This window comes from Cetorhinus maximus, chromosome 11 (genome assembly GCF_964194155.1).
Source record: "Cetorhinus maximus chromosome 11, sCetMax3.hap1.1, whole genome shotgun sequence".
Taxonomy (NCBI): Eukaryota; Metazoa; Chordata; class Chondrichthyes; order Lamniformes; family Cetorhinidae; genus Cetorhinus; species Cetorhinus maximus.
Window position 1 is genome coordinate 7284315 of NC_135889.1, and position 16403 is coordinate 7300717.

The 16403-nt window shown below is 49.7% G+C and overlaps 1 protein-coding gene across 1 annotated transcript in view; it reads right to left on the minus strand.

The window, feature by feature from the left end:
- Positions 1 to 416: 416 nt before the first annotated feature.
- The window catches only part of kiaa2012 (KIAA2012 ortholog), a 67863-nt gene continuing 51876 nt past the window's right edge, over positions 417 to 16403 (minus strand). The window contains exons 20-25 of the mRNA XM_078552802.1: positions 15907 to 16231; positions 14071 to 14369; positions 12841 to 13040; positions 11940 to 12112; positions 10600 to 10819; positions 417 to 609 (exon numbers count right to left, since the gene is read on the minus strand). Coding sequence (XP_078408928.1) covers positions 417 to 609; positions 10600 to 10819; positions 11940 to 12112; positions 12841 to 13040; positions 14071 to 14369; positions 15907 to 16231 — 1410 coding nt within the window. The remainder of the gene's footprint in view (positions 610 to 10599; positions 10820 to 11939; positions 12113 to 12840; positions 13041 to 14070; positions 14370 to 15906; positions 16232 to 16403) is intronic.

Below are 16403 nucleotides of genomic sequence, written 5' to 3' on the forward strand. Positions count from 1 at the left end.
TGTGTGTGTGTGTGTGGTAGTGTGTGTGTGATGGTATGTGTGTGTGTGTGTGTGTGTGTGTGTGTGTGGTAGTGCGTGTGTGGGTACGTATGTGAGTGTGTATGTGTGGTAGTGCGTGTGTGGGTACGTGTGTGTGTGCCTGTGTACATCTATTTGTGCAAATGCAAACACATGCATGTGCTTTCATGTGTATTCATGTCAGTGTGCAAGTATGCATGTGTATATGTGAACATGTGCATGTTCATTTCTCACCTGCTTGTATTTATTTAACAAATAAATCCATGTATATGTGATCAGCCTTCCCCTGTCTAATGTGAGAGTGCTGAAATCTCCCCCCTCGCTACTCCATGCTGTCTGGTTATGGTGAGAGGTTCTAGCAAAGAGAATCCCCGAGAGCCTCCAGACCTCCTGTTTGCTCAGTCCCATTGGCTGCTATGGCTGCTCTTCTCCATTTCCTCTTCCACAGGCTTCTGCAGACCCAGGAACTCGATCAGCTCAAAGTACGAGAAGACCCAGGGCCTGGTGATAGTTTGAGCTCTCTCCAGACCAATGAATTCCACCCAGAGGTTCCGAGATAATGTGAGGTCACGTTCCATCAACCCCTTTTGACTGAAAGAAGACAGGAGACAGTTAGTAGCCGGAGAGAATGGGGATTGATGGGGGAAGATGGAGGATCAGGGGTGGGGGAGGGGTCTGGGGGTAGCAGGGGGACAGTGATAATTGGGGGGCAGTGGGGATTGGGCTAGACAGGAGAGAAAGAAGTAATCGGAGACAGGGGATGTCTCCATTGTCTCCAGGGAGCAGACTTGGAGGGAGGAGCACCGGAGCGGTGACCTCGGGGCACAGAGCAACTGAAGCCAAAACTGAAAAAGTGACGTCACAGGAAAGCTGTGTCCTGATTGGTTGGTAGGAAATCTGCACCAGATTTGAAAAAAAAACTGCAAAGCTAATTAATAAATTAATTATCTAAGTAGAGATGGCTGGGCAGGTGATGTGCTGTAGCTGTATGATATGGAAGCTGGCAGATCCCATTGTGAGCCGCAGTGACCATATCTGCAGCAAGTGTTGGTTGCTGGAGGAACTCCGGCTCAGAATTGATGAGCTGGAGTCTGAGCTCCGGACGCTGCAGCACATCCGGGAGGAGGAGAGTTACCTGGACGCTTTGTATCAAGAGGCGGTCACACCCAGTAGATTAAGTACCTCAAGTCCGGTCAGTGGTCAGGATCAGCAGGGTGTGACTGCAAGTGAGGCAGGCAGAGGGATCCTGTGTTCAGGAACAGAGGAGCCTCAGCTCTTGACCTTGTCCAACAGGTACAAGGTACTTGCTCCCTGTGTGGATGAGGAACAGGGCTGTAGGGAGGATGAGCCAGCTGACCACGGCACCGTGGCACAGGAGGCCATTCAAGAGGGGGGAGCAAAAAGACAAATGGTAGTTGTAGGGGATTCTATAATTAGGGGAATTGATAGCTTCCTTTGTAAGCAGGATTGAGAGTCCCGCATGGTATGTTACCTGCCCGGTGCCAGGGTGAGGGACATCTCTGACCGGCTTGAAAGTATATTAGAGAGGGAGGGGGAGGATCGGGACAAATAACATAGGTAAGACTAGGAAAGAGGACCTGTTTGGGAATTAGGAACTAAATTAAAAAACAGGTCCTCAAGGGCTATAATCTCCAGATTACTACCCGAGCCACGTGCAAATTGGAATAGGGACGCGAGAATAAGGGAAGTAAACACGTGGCTAAAGGAGTGGTGCAGGAAAGAGGGGTTCCATTTCGTGGGGCACTGGCATCGGTATTGGAACAGGAGGGATCTGTACCGTTGGGACGGTCTCCACCTGAACCGATCTGGGACCAATGTTCTAGCGAAAAGGGTAAATAGGGTGGTCAACAGGACTTTAAACTAGAAAGTGAGAGGGGAGGGGTAAAACTCCAAGAAGTATGACTGATGGGAAACAAAGCAGCAGGTTAGCGTGTGGAGGGGTGGATTCAACTTCATGGAAAATTATGAAAAAACTGAAAAGAAAGGAGAGGCTATTAAAGTCTCCAGAACACAAAATAGGACAGAGTGTTTGGAAAGGGCTAGGAATCTAACTTCAAGCACATCAGATAAAGGGATGACAATGAGAAAGGGGACAGGAAATACAGGACTGAAGGTGTTGTATCTGAATGCACGCAGTATACGAAATAAGGTCAATGAGCTTGTGGCGCAGATTGAAATTGGCAGGTATGATGTGGTGGGCATCACGGAGACATGGCTGCAAGGGGATCAGGACTGGGAGCTAAATATCCAAGGATATACATCCTATCGAAAAAATAGGCAGGTTGGCAGAGGGGGTGGGGTTGCTTTGTTAGTAAGAAATGAAATTAAATCGATATCAAGAAATGATGTAGGGTCAGATGATGTAGAATCTGTGTGGGTAGAGTTGAGGAACTGCAAAGGTGAAAAAACCATAATGGGAGTTATGTACAGGCCTCCGAACAGTAGTCAGGATGTGGGGCACAAGATACACCAGGAGATAGAAAAGGTATGTAAGAAAGGCAAGGTTACAGTGATCATGGGGGATTTCAATATGCAGGTAGACTGGGAAAATCAGGTTGGTAGTGGATCCCAAGAAAAGGAATTTGTGGAATGTCTACGAGGTGGCTTTTTGGAGCAGCTTGTGGTGGAGCCCACTAGGGAACAGGCGATTCTAGATTTAGTGATGTGTAATGAGGCAGATTTGATAAGGGAGCTTAAGATGAAGGAACCCTTAGGAGGAAGTGACCATAATATGATAGAATTTACCCTGCAATTTGAGAGGAAAAAGCTGGAATCAGATGTAACGGTATTACAGTTGAATAAAGGCAACTACAGAGGCATGAGGGAGGAGGTGGCCAGAATTGACTGGGAGATGAGCCTAGCAGGAAAGACAGTGGAACAGCAATGGCAGGAGTTTCTGGGAATAATTTGGGAGACACAGCAAAAATTTATCCCTAGGAAGAAGAAGCATACTAAAGGGAGGACAAGGCAACCATGGCTGACAAGGGAAGTCAGGGATAGTATAAAAGCTAAAGAGAAAACATACAATGCGGCGAAGAGCAGTGGGAAACCAGGGGATTGGGAAGCCTACAAAGACCAACAGAGGACAACTAAAAAAGAAATAAGGAGGGAGAAGATTAAATATGAGAGTAAACTAGCCAGTAATGTAAAAGAAGATTGTAAGAGTTTTTTTAGATATATAAAGGGTAAGAGAGAGGCAAAAGTGGACATTGGGCCGCTGGAAAATGACGCTGGAGAAGTAGTAGTGGGGAACAAAGAAATGGCGGAGGAACTGAATAGGTACTTTGCGTCAGTCTTCACAGTGGAAGACACGAGTGTCATCCCCAAAGTTCAAGAGAGTCGGGGGGCAGAGGTGAGTATGGTGGCCATTAACAAGGAGAAGGTGCTAGGAAAACTGAAAGGTCTGAAGGTGGATAAATCACCTGGACCAGATGGAATACACCCCAGAGTTCTGAAGGAGATAGCTGAAGAGATAGTGGAGGCGTTAGTGGTGAACTTTCAGGAATCACTGGAGCCAGGGAGGGTCCCAGAGGACTGGAAAATCGCTAATGTAACCCCCCTGTTTAAGAAGGGAGTGAGGCAAAAGACTGAAAATAACAGGCTGATTAGCTTGACCTCAGTCGTTGGTAAGATTTTAGAGTCCATTATTAAGGATGAGATTTCAGAATACTTGGAAGTGCATGGTAAAATCGGGCAAAGTCAGCATGGTTTCATCAAGGGGAGGTCATGCCTGACAAATCTGTTAGAATTCTTTGAGGAGGTAACGAGTAGGTTAGACAAAGGAGAGCCAATGGATGTTATCTACTTGGACTTCCAGAAGGCCTTTGACAAGGTGCCGCACAGGAGGCTGCTCAGTAAGATAAGAGCCCATGGTGTTAGAGGCAAGGTACTAGCATGGATAGAAGATTGGCTGTCTGGCAGGAGGCAGAGAGTGGGGATAAGGGGGTCCTTCTCAGGATGGTGGCCGGTGACTAGTGGAGTTCCGCACGGGTCAGTGTTAGGACCACAACTTTTCACTTTATACATTAATGATGTAGATGAAGGAACTGAGGACATCCTGGCTAAGTTTGCAGATGATACAAAGATAGGTGGAGGGACAGGTAGTATTGAGGAGGCGGGGAGGCTGCAGAAGGATTTGGACAGGTTAGGAGAATGGGCAAAGAAGTGGCAGATGGAATACAACGTGGGGAAGTGTGAGGTCATGCACTTTGGTAGGAAGAATAGAGGCATAGACTATTTTCTAAATGGGGAGAGAATTCAGAAATCTGGAGTGCAAAGGGACTTGGGAGTCCTAGTCCGGGATTCTCTTAAGGTTAACTTGCAGATTGAGTCGGTAGTTAGGAAGGCAAATGCAATGTTGGCATTTATTTCGATAGGACTAGAATATAAAAGCAGGTATGTGCTGCTGAGGCTTTATAAGGCTCTGGTCAGACCACATTTAGAATATTGTGAGCAATTTTGGGCCCCATATCTCAGGAAGGATGTGCTGGCCCAGGAGAGGGTCCAGAGGAGGTTCACGAGAATGATCCCAGGAATGAAAGGCTTAACATGTGAGGAACGTTTGAGGACTCTGGGTCTATACTCGATGGAGTTTAGAAGGATGAGGGGGGATCTGATTGAAACTTATAGAATACTGAAAGGCCTGGATAGAGTGGACATGGGGAAGATGTTTCCATTAGTAGGAGAGACTAGGACCCGAGGTCACAGCCTCAGAGTAAAGGGAAGACCTTTTAGAACAGAGATGAGGAGAAACTTCTTTAGCCAGAGAGTGGTGAATCTATGGAATTCATTGCCACAGAAGGCTGTGGAGGCCAGGTCATTGAGTGTATTTAAGACCGAGATAGATAGGTTCTTGATTGGTAAAGGGATCAAAGGTTACGGGGAGAAGGCGGGAGAATGGTGTTGAGAAACTTATCAGCCATGATTGAATGGCGGAGCAGACTCAATGGGCCGAATGGCCTAATTTCTGCTCCTATGTCTTATGGTCTTATGGGATTGGGGAGAGTGGGGTGATCGGGGGAAAGGGGATCAGTGGGTAGAGGAGAGTTGGGTAGGGTAAGGTGGTGCCTGAAAGCGGCTTGGGATTATGTTGTATGTAAAGATAAATTGCTGTTAGGTTATATCTAAAGGCAGCTGGAGTTAATTGTACTTGTGGAAAGAACAGGATTGCAGGTGGGCAGGATTAGATAGCCAAACTTGACCTGGGGAAAGTCAGGATAATGACAACTCAATACGTGTGTGTGCAGTCAGATTTACAGTGCTCTAGCTCTCTCTCTCATAGAGTGTATTCGGGACAGTTTCTTAGAAAAATATCTTGTGGATCCAACCATGGATCAGGCTATGTTGGATCTGGTAACGTGTAATGAGGGAGGTTTAATAAATGATCTCAGAGTAAAAGACTCCCAAGGAAACAGTGACCATAACATGGGTGAATTTAGCATTCAGTTTGAGAGTGAGAAACTTGGGTCAGAAACAAGTGTGCTAAACTTAAATAAGGGTAATTGCAAAGGAATGAGGGCAGAGTTAGCTGGAGTGGACTGGGAAAAGAGCTTAGCAGAAAAGACGGTTGATGAATGTCAGGAAGATATAATATTTTTCCTAATGTTATTGGAATTTATTATAGAGTAATAGTGGGGTCTGTGTCTATGGGTCTCTGTGTGTGTGACCTAATTGAATTAAAAGGTAGCTGGTCTGAAGGCTTTGATGTATCACAAGATAAGCTAGGTTTGAAATGTTAAGTAGGTAAACATGGGCGAAGTTTTAGAATGTGAGGTGTAAAGGGAACACTTGCATTTTTAAATAAACCAGACCAGCTTGAATTCAAAAGAGGAGGTGAAATGCTTCACCTCGTCAAGAGATGTTAAGAAACAGTGCGTTTATTTTTCCCAAAAATTACTGGTGAAATTGGTATTATGATGGATTTTTATTATTAGAGAGGTGAAGTCCAAAGACATAGTGAAACAATGGGAATTTGCATTCAAAGGGGAAATCTGTATAAAGAAGATGAGGTTGTGTGTAGGAAAGAAGGCATTCTAAGATCCAACAAGTGTGAAAAGCCTTCAGCATCTAAGCCTCAAGCTGCTGTCTACAAGGGACTGAAGCTGAGAAAAACTCACCATGAATTTGACTGTTCAGGGTATCGTGTTACTTTGCCTGGGTCTTTGAAAATCTCTGTGTTTTACTGTTGCCTTAATGGAGGTGTAACTGGGAGTTAGATGAGGGGAGCTAAAAATTATTATAGTAGTAATTTGTAAAGCTATGTATGTGCTTAAAATAATTTTTCTTTATTTAATAAAGGTTTCATTTAGTTCTTTAAGAAACCTATAAGATTTGGTGGTCTTATTACTACTGAATTCAAAGCACGCATATCAAAATACATACAAATTGTAAAAGAGTTGTGGCAGTTGTTTCAAGTTTCCCTTTGGGATTTGAGCAGCTCAGCACTTACCATCAGCTGTGCCATAACAATGAACAATGGCAGACGTTTAGGAAAACATTTCGTGACTCACTAAAAAGATATATCCCAGTGAGGAAGAAGGATTCTAGGAAGAGGATAAACCAACCATTTTTAACCAAGGAAGTTAAGGATGGTGTCAAATTGAAAGAAAAAACATATAATGTGGCAAAGATTAGTGGTAAGCCAGAGGCTTGGAAAGGTTTCAAAAACCAACAAATGATGACCAAAAAAATAATAGAGGGAGAAAATAAACTTTGAGGGTAAAATAGCAAGTAATATAAAAAGTGACAGTGAGAGCTTCTTTAAATATATAAAAAGGAAGAGAGAGGCCAAAGTGAACATAGGCCCCTTAGAGAATGAGGCTGGGGAAATAATAATGGGGAACCAGGAAATGGCAGAGGAGTTAAATAAATACTTTGCATCAGTCTTCAAGATAGAAGACACTAAAAGCATTCCAAAAATACTAAATAATAAAGGGGGGAGGAAATAAATAGAATTGCTATAACTAGAGAAAAAGTACTAGGGAAACTAATGGGGCTAAAGGCTGATAAGTCCCCTGGACCTGATGGGTTGCATCCTAGGATATTAAAGGAAGTAGCTACAGAGATAGTGGATGCCCTGGTAGTAATCTTCCAAGAACCCTTGGATTCTGGAAAAGTCCCAGAGGATTGGAGAATGGCCAATTATTCAAAAAGGGAGGGAGACAAAAAAACAGGTAACTATAGGCCAGTTAGCTTAACATCTGTCATTGGGAAAGTGTTAGAGTCTATTATAAAGGATGTAATTGCAGAGCATTTAGAAATACATAATCTAATCAAGCAGAGTCAGCATGGCTTCATGAAGGGGAAATCATGCCTGACAAATTTATTAGAATTCTTTGAGGAGGTAACAAGCAGGATAGATAAAGGGTAACTAGTAGATGAAATATATTTGGATTTCCAAACGGTGTTCAATAAGGTACTGCACATAAGGCTACTTAATAAGATAAGAGCCCATGGTGTTGGGGTAGTGTGTTAGTATGGATAGAGGGTTGGCTAACTAATAGAAGACAGAGTTGGGTTAAGGGGGGCATTTTCAGGATGGCAACCTGTAACTAGTGGAGGACCACAGGGATCAATGCTCGGGCCACAATTATTGACAATATATATTAATGACGTGGATGAGGGAAGTGAATGTATTATTGTGGATGACACAAAATAGGTGGGAAGGCAAGTGGTGAGGATGACACAGAGTCTACAGAAGGATATAGACTGGGTAAGTGAATGGGCAAAAACTTGGCAGATGGAATATACGGTGGGAAAATGTGAGGTTATGCACTTTGGCAGGAAGAATAGAGGAGCTGAATATTATTTAAATGGAGGAAGACTGCAGACAGCTACAGCACAGAGGGATTTGGGAATCCTCAGGCACGAATCACAAAAAGCTAACATACAAGTTCAGTGGGTAATGGGGAAGGCAAATGGAATGTTGGCCTTTATTTTAAAGGGAATGGAGTATAAAAATAGGGAAGTCTTGCTAAAACTATACAAGGCACTCGTTAGACCACACCTAGAATACTGTGAACATTTTTGGTCCCCTTATGTAAGGAAAGATATACTGGCATTGGAGGCAGTCCAGAGAAGGTTCACTAGGTTGATCCCGGTTATAGAGGGATTTTCTTATGAGGAGAGATTGAGTAGGTTGGGCCTGTACTCATTGGAGGTTAGAAGAATGAGAGGAGGAATTTGTGGGATGAAGTCTGGGTTAACAGTCCTCTCGTTTTCTGTGTCTGGGTCCAATCTGTGTCTACGGTGCTCTCTCTCCCTGTGTCTGGGTCCAGTCTATGTTTACAGTGCGCTCTCTCTCTCTCTGTCTTGGTTCAGCCTGGGTTTACAGTGCTCTCTCCATGTCTGGGTCCATTCTGGATTTACAGCTCTCTCCCTGTGTCTCGGTTCAGTCTGGGTTTACAGTGCTCTCTCCATGTCTGGGTTTACAGCTCTCTCTCTATCCCTGTGTCTGGGTGCAGTCTGGATTTAAAGTGCTCTCTTTGTGTCTGGGTCCAGTCTGGGTTTACAGTGCTCTCTCTCTCCCTGTGTCTCGGTTCAGTCTGGGTTTACAGCTCTCTCTCTCTCCCTGTGTCTGGGTGCAGTCTGGATTTAAAGTGCTCTCTTTGTGTCTGGGTCCAGTCTATGTTTACAGTGCTCTCTCTCTCTCTCTCTGTTTTGGTTCAGTTTGGGTTTACATGGCTCTCTCCATGTCTGGGTCCATTCTGGGTTTACAGCTCTCTCTCTCACTCTGTCTGGGTCCAGTCTGGGATTACAGTGCTCTCCCTGTGCCTGGGTTCAGTTTGGGTTTACAGTGCTCTCTCCATGTCTGGGTCCAGTCTGGGATAACAGTGCTCTCTCTCTCTCTTTGCCTCTCGGTTCAGTCTGGGTTTATACTGCTCTCACTGTGTCTAGGTCTAGTCTGTGTTTATAGCGCTCTCTCGCTGTGTCTGGGTCCAGTCTGTGTTTACAGCACTCTCTCGCTGTGTCTGGGTCCAGTCTGTGTTTACAGCGCTCTCTCGCTGTGTCTGGGTCCAGTCTGTGTTTACAGCACTCTCTCGCTGTGTCTGGGTCCAGTCTGTGTTTACAGCGCTCTCTCTCTGTGTCTGGGTCCAGTCTGTGTTTACAGCACTCTCTCGCTGTGTCTGGGTCCAGTCTGTGTTTACAGCGCTCTCTCTCTGTGTCTGGGTCCAGTCTGTGTTTACAGCACTCTCTCTCTGTGTCTGGGTCCAGTCTGTGTTTACAGCGCTCTCTCTCTGTGTCTGGGTCCAGTCTGTGTTTACAGCGCTCTCTCGCTGTGTCTGGGTCCAGTCTGTGTTTACAGCGCTCTCTCTCTGTGTCTGGGTCCAGTCTGTGTTTACAGCGCTCTCTCTCTGTGTCTGGGTCCAGTCTGTGTTTACAGCACTCTCTCGCTGTGTCAGGGCCCAGCCTGGTTTTATAGTACTCTCTCTCTGCCTGGGTTCATTCTGGGTTTCCAGTATTCTCTCTGTGTTTGGGTCCAGTCTGGGTTTACAGTGCTCTGTCTGTGTCTGGGTCCAGTCTGGGTTTACAGTGCTCTCTCTCTGCACCTGAGTCCAGTCCAGTTTACAGTGCTCTCTCTCTGCCTGGGTCCAGCCCCTGTTGACAGCGCGCTCTCTCTCTCTCTCTGGGTCTGGGTCCAGTCTGGGTTTACTGTGCTCTCTCTCTCTCTGTGTCTGGGCCCAGTCTGGCTTTACATTGCTCTGTCCTGCAATGTCCGGGTCCAATCTGGGTTTACAGTGCCCTCTCTCTCTGTGTCTGGGACCAGTCTGGGTTTAGTGCTCTGTCTGTGTCTGGGTGCAGTCTGGGTTTACAGTGCTCTCTCTCTCTGTGTCTGGGCCCAGTCTGGGTTTACAGTGCTCTCTCTCTCTGTGTCTGGGCCCAGTCTGGGTTTACAGTGCTCTCTCTCTCCGACTCTCGGGTCAATCTGGATTTACTCTGCTGTCTCTGTGTGTGGGTATACAGTACACTACCTGTGTCTGGGTCCAGTCTGGGTTTAGAGTGCTCTCTCTCTCTGTGTCTGGGCCCAGTCTTGGCTTACTGTTCCCTCTCTCTCTATCTGGGTCCAGTCTGTATTTACAGAGCTCTCTCTCACTGTGTCTGGGTTCAGTCTGGATTTATGGTGCTCTCATTATGTCTGGGTTCAGCCTGGCTTTACAGTGCTCTCTCTCTCTCTGTCTGGGTTCATTCTGGGTTTACGGTGCTCTCTCTCTCTGTGTCTGGGACCGGTCTGGGTTTACGGTGCTCTCTCTCTCTGTGTCTGGGACCAGTCTGGGTTTACAGTGCTCTCTCTCTCTGTGTCTGGGACCAGTCTGGGTTTACGGTGCTCTCTCTCTCTCTGTGTCTGGGACCAGTCTGGGTTTACGGTGCTCTCTCTCTCTCTCTCTCTCTCTCTGTGTCTGGGACCAGTCTGGGTTTACGGTGCTCTCTCTCTGTGTATCTGGGACCAGTCTGGGTTTACGGTGCTCTCTCTCTGTGTGTCTGGGACCAGTCTGGGTTTACGGTGCTCTCTCTCTCTGTGTCTGGGACCAGTCTGGGTGTATTAGACACTGTGACTCTCACCGTAGCAGGTATACTGCTTCCTGCATCATTGCCTGCATTAGGGACTCTCTTCTCTCTCCTTCCTTCCTCTGTTGCTTGGTCAGCTCCTCTTTTTCTTGCTCTTCTTTAATCTGCTTCATTCTCAGGTATTCCTGTCTCTGCGGCTCGTCCATTCCCTTCAGGAGTTCTTCTTCCTCCTCCTGTTGTTTCTGGCGCTCTCTCTGCAGTCTCTCCACCTCCTCTGATGATGTAGCAAGGTGACAAACACAGGCTCTTTAAACAGTGTGCATCCCGCAAGCTCACCCCCATTGCTTCATTGTGTCTGGGCTAAGTTTGTAAAGGCACTCAGTGTCCCCCCACAAGCACACCATGTGCTGGCCAGCGTTGGCTCAGTCTATGACGGTGCAGGTTTTCAGAGCACAGTCTGATCCCACACACACTCTTCCACAATGTGACTGCTGTCCATGTGGGACACCTTTGACCACTCTGTCCCCTGTCTGCTTGCCCAGCCCTGATGGGCCGTTCCATATTCACCATTGAAGGACCCTGTAGCAGTCTGGTTCATCGAGGGGGATTTCAGCTCTCACTATACTCTGGGCATGATTAGAGTATCTGTAATCGCTCTCTGCTCCATAACTAGCTCCTGCCTCTCTCATCCCCTGTTCCAGATCCCTCTCCCCCTGTCTGTCTCAGTCTCTCTCTCCTTGCTCCAGATCCCCCAACTATCTCTCTTTTTGCTCCAGATGCGCTCTCTCCCTCTGTCTCTCCCTCTCTGCTTGTTTCAGCGCCATTCTCCCCTGCTCCAACGCTCTTTCCTGTCCCTCCCCCGCCTCCCTCCCCCTCCCCCGTCTCCCCCTCCAGCCCCGCCCCCGTCTCCCCCTCCAGCCCCGCCCCCGTCTCCCCCTCCAGCCCCGCCCCCGTCTCCCCCTCCAGCCCCGCCCCCGTCTCCTCCTCCAGCCCCGCCCCCGTCTCCCCCTCCAGCCCCGCCCCCGTCTCCCCCTCCAGCCCCGCCCCCGTCTCCCCCTCCAGCCCCGCCCCCGTCTCCCCCTCCAGCCCCGCCCCCGTCTCCCCCTCCAGCCCCGCCCCCGTCTCCCCCTCCAGCCCCGCCCCCGTCTCCCCCTCCAGCCCCGCCCCCGTCTCCCCCTCCAGCCCCGCCCCCGTCTCCCCCTCCAGCCCCGCCCCTGTCTCCCCCTCCAGCCCCGCCCCCGTCTCCCCCTCCAGCCCCGCCCCCGTCTCCCCCTCCAGCCCCGCCCCTGTCTCCCTGGACGCCACGGTGCGTCAGTGGCAGCTGAAGGGCATCGTTGGCGCCGCGACCGGCTTATGGCACCCGGCGTGATGTCCGTGGGCAGCCGCACACTCACCTGCCCTCTCCGCCAGGCTCCTCTTCTTTCTCTGCTGCATTTCCTGAACCTTCCTCCGGTACTCCTCCTGCTGCCTGTGCTCCCGCTCCCGCTCCCGCTGTTCCCGAAGTTGCTGGCTCTGCACGTCCTCCTGCTGCTGCAGCGCCTCCCGCTCGTGCTGTTGCCTTTTATACCTGTCAGGTCACAAGCGAAAACCCAGAAAGTGTGAATGGTTGTCGGGGGGGGCGGGAACGTGTACCTCTTACGTTCCTGGCAGAGGAGAAGCAGCCAACTGCCCACTGCAGGCCAAAGGAGCATGCGCATTGTTAAAATTAAACCAAAGTGTGGGGGGATGATCGTCCCCTGGCGCATTCTGTGCGGCAACAGCTCGACCAATCAGAGTTAACTTCCCAGCCAATCAGTGCCCCCCTTTTTCTCAGGCAGTAGAAATGGCTGCTGCTGCCTTTGAAATTTGGCACTCTTGCATCTGTCCTGGTGAGTGCAAGGCGAGAAACTTCAACAGCACGCCTCTCCTTTTTCAGCAATTGCGAGAGGCTTGAATTATAGAGAGAGAGAGAGAGAGAGGGGGGGAGAGAGTTAACCCGGAGCCCAGGATAGTAGCCAGTGCCCCCAGGCAGTCTCTGCACTGTCGCAGGGGTACGCGAGTATTGGAGAAATGAGGCACTGAGCTGATACCGAGTTTCAGGCGCCTGAGCTCGGAGGAGAGAGCGAAGGTTTCGAGGGTTGGGCACATTCCCTCCCCCCCCTAACCCCAGCCACCTGCTGTGTCCTGACCTCCGGGCACCAGACCCCACCCTCCCCCTGCAGGTGTCTCGGACTGGGAGTGCCGAGCTGCTGCGCAAACCCAGCAACAAAAGCTGATTTAAACCCTTGCTTATCCACATCTGTAAGCTCCTGCTACCTGATCTCCTGCTCCTTCCGCCTCCGATCATCGTCCAGTTCCTGTTGGATTCGCTGCTCCGTCTCCCGCCGTCTCTGCTCCCTGCCATCCTGCTGTTCCCCCTCGGGTCGCTGCTCATTCTCCAGCCTGCTGCCCCCTGACTGCGTAGGGTACCTTGACCCGGGTCCAGGTGTCACCCCCTGTGGGTGCACAGGGCTTTCCTAAGTGGACACAGAGGCAGTTATAGCATGTGGCCCCCTCTCAAAAGGCCCCAGCTGGATTTTAACACAACCACTGGGGAGAAATGGCTTTAGGCCCATCTTGGAGCCTGAACGGGAAGGCCCGAGACTGGCTCTTGGACCTCAGTGACGGTTTCTGTAGGAGCAGCTGTCTCCTGTGGTCTCTCCCAAGACAGTTTTCCCACTTTACCAGGAAGAATATCGGTCCCGCACCTCATGAACAACTTCACAGGAGTATTATTATAAAACTGGGTTTGACCCAAGCCACGTCATTAGATATTGGGTCAGATGACCAAAAGCATGGTCAAAGGGGTCGGTTTTAAGAAGCCTCTTAAAGGAGAAGTAGAAAGTCAGTGAGGTGCAGGGAAGGGATTCCAGAACTTGGGACCCAGGTAGCTGAAGGTATGGCCTGAATGATGGAGTGAATTCGGAATGCTCAAGAGGCCGGAATTAGATGAGCACAGATACCGCTGGGGGTTGTGGGGCTAGAGTGGGGTTACAGACATAGGGAGGGGCGAGGCCATGGAGGGAGGGATTGGACAGACCAGTGGGAAATTGTGGCCTGAGGAAGGGGTTTGGGTTTTGATGGGGGCAATTAGAGGTGTTCCAATTGTGATTGGGGAGGGGGATGGTCAGCTGATTGCAGTCGTGCTTTATGGGTAAGGGGCTCGGGGGAGCTGGTACGGAAGCACTCCTCTCCCTCTCAGCCCACAAGCAGTGCTGCAAAGACTCTTAACCTCACTGTGTCCAGCAGCCCCCATCTCCTTCCAGCCGCCGAGATTCCCGAGGTCTGGGAAAACTCGGGAGGCTGAACCAGGCTGTAACCTCCAATGGAGGTACAATCAGAAGCGAAAGTAGGTGGGTTCGAAGTGGGCTGAGGCTCTTAACATCACACTCGACCCAAACCCACCTGTGTTTTGCGGGTGAACAGCACTGACTAACCCTCTCCCCTGGTGCGTAAGCCTCTCTTCCCCTTCCAGCTGTTGAGCGACCTCCGCGTGGTGTCACTTACTCCATGTTCTCCCCTCCACCTCGCCCGATCTCTCGCTGGGCTTGCGGTGTCGGTGAAGTGGGAGTTTGGATCCTGAGCAGCGGCGGTAGCCGTGACCGTTGACCCCGAGGTGGGAGTGTTCCTTCTCCTCGTTGAGGGCAGGGGCCCACTGCCCTCGGAGCTGTGCTCTGTGTCCTCCTCATCCTCGTCCCCTTGACCATTGCCTCTGACTGCCCCCTTCTTCCTCAGTTTGGAGCCTTCGTTCTGCTTCGGCTGGGGCTGGTGTCGTTGCTGCTGCGCTCTCTTTCCCTTGGGTCTCCCTAAACAAATGGAGGTTTGATTTACTTTTCGAGTTCAGTAAGGGCTGACGTTCATTCTGGGTGAGCTGGTGAAAAGTGATCGACAGGGTTGGGGGGTGGATTCAGCTCCGGGACTCGCTTGGACCAGGGGAGTCGGTGACCGCAAGTTAGCGGCTTGAAGTGTTTGACCACAGGCTGTCCCAGTGAGGTTATCAGGTGTCAGATGCCGGCATATTGACCCCTTTTTAAAAATTCTTTCATGGGGTGTGGGCGTCGCTGGCAGGGCCAACATTTGTTGCCCATCCCTAATTACCCTGGACAAAGTGACGGTTCTGAGTGGCTTGGCTAGACCATTTCAGAGGGCAGTTGAGAGTCAACCGTATTGCAGCGGGTCTAGAGCCACATGTAGGCCAGACCAGGTAAGGACGGCAGATTTCCTTCCCTAAAGGGCATTAGTGAACCAGATGGGTTTTTATTGATAATCCAGTAGTTTTACAGTCACCATTACTGAGACTAGCTTTTTAAACTCCAGATTTGTTTAATTTATTGAATTTAAATTTCTTAGTTGTCATGGTGGGATTTGAAGCCGTGTCTCCTGATCATTAGTCCAGGCTTCTGGATTATTAGTCCAGTAACATAGCAAGTATGCTCTAATAACCATAAGGGTTAGCAACATCATGAGGGTCCTGAGTCACCCAATGACATCACCAGGAATCATGTGACAGCCAAGTGACATCATCAGGGGAGGTCACATGGTGGCCCATTGACATCATCAGGGGAGGTCACATGGTGGCCCATTGACATCATCAGGGGAGGTCACATGGTAGCCCAGTGACATCATCATGGGGGTCACATGGTGGTGTGACATCAGGCTGAACATTTAGAGAGGGATCTGGTGTAAAAGTAGGTGGTGAGCTCTCCTGTGTTCGCCCCACTGCCATTTTATGGCTTGAGGAGTAACTTCTGCCCTGATCCGAGAGGAGCTGACGGCCAATCAAATGGCTGGAAGCTGACTTGTCCCTGCAGTGCCACCAGGAGCGGTGCCCACTGCCAGTACTACAGGCAGTACCCAGTGATGACGCCTTTCAGGTTAGTCTGGGGACTGACTGGGGCCAGGCTGGCAGGGCCTAGGGAGACAGGACGCTGAAGGGTTGGAATTGACAGGGTGGTGGGGTGGGGAGGGGGGTGAGGGGAAACACCCTCTGATGGCCACAGTGGCCCTCTGATGGACACAGTGTTCCCAACAATCAGGTACCCCTCCCTATCCCAGCCACAATACCACTAAATTTCTCCAGCTGGGCCGGGCGCTTGATGCTGGCCTCACCTGGCATGGTTAAAATCCCAGTGGTGGCAGGAGGAGGCCCTTAAGTGGCCAATTTGGGCTCATGAATGGCCCATGGGCGGAGGCGGGGTGCCCAACACCTCCCCAGTGCGGGTAAAATTCCCATGGGAGGGGCATAGCACTGCTGCAATTTAACACCCCCCCCACAACCCATATGCCATCTTGCCTCTGGGGGAGGGGCATAAGATTCAGCCCACCATTCCTAATATTGCTCACCTACAACAAACTCAGCACGTCCATTGTTCTTGCTTCTCTCATTATTTGGCCCTGGTGGACCCCTTGAGCCTGATGTTTTGTTCAGTCCGGATTCCTGGTTTCGACCCACAGAATTCCTTGGCTCTGATGGTTTGTTCAATCCTGATTCCTGGTTCGACCCCAGTGAACTCCTCGGGCCTGATGGTTTGTCCAGGCCTGTAGCACGATTTGACCTCAATGAGCTCCTTGGCTCTTCAGGATTGCTGGGCACAGAGTCGCTGTCCTGAGCATTTGGATCCCCGTTGGAATTTTTCTGTCCTTTCTTTCTTTTGCTCCTTTGTTTCTCCTGTGGGGAGAAAGCAATTTTGAAACGTTTATTCTGACATTGTCCTCAGGCTCGACTTCTACACTCCTAATGCCAGGCCTAATTCCAGTCAACATTCCTAATCCCAGAGCTCATTCCAGTCAACACTCCCAATTCCAGGCCTCATTCCAATCAACCCCCCCAATCCCAGGCC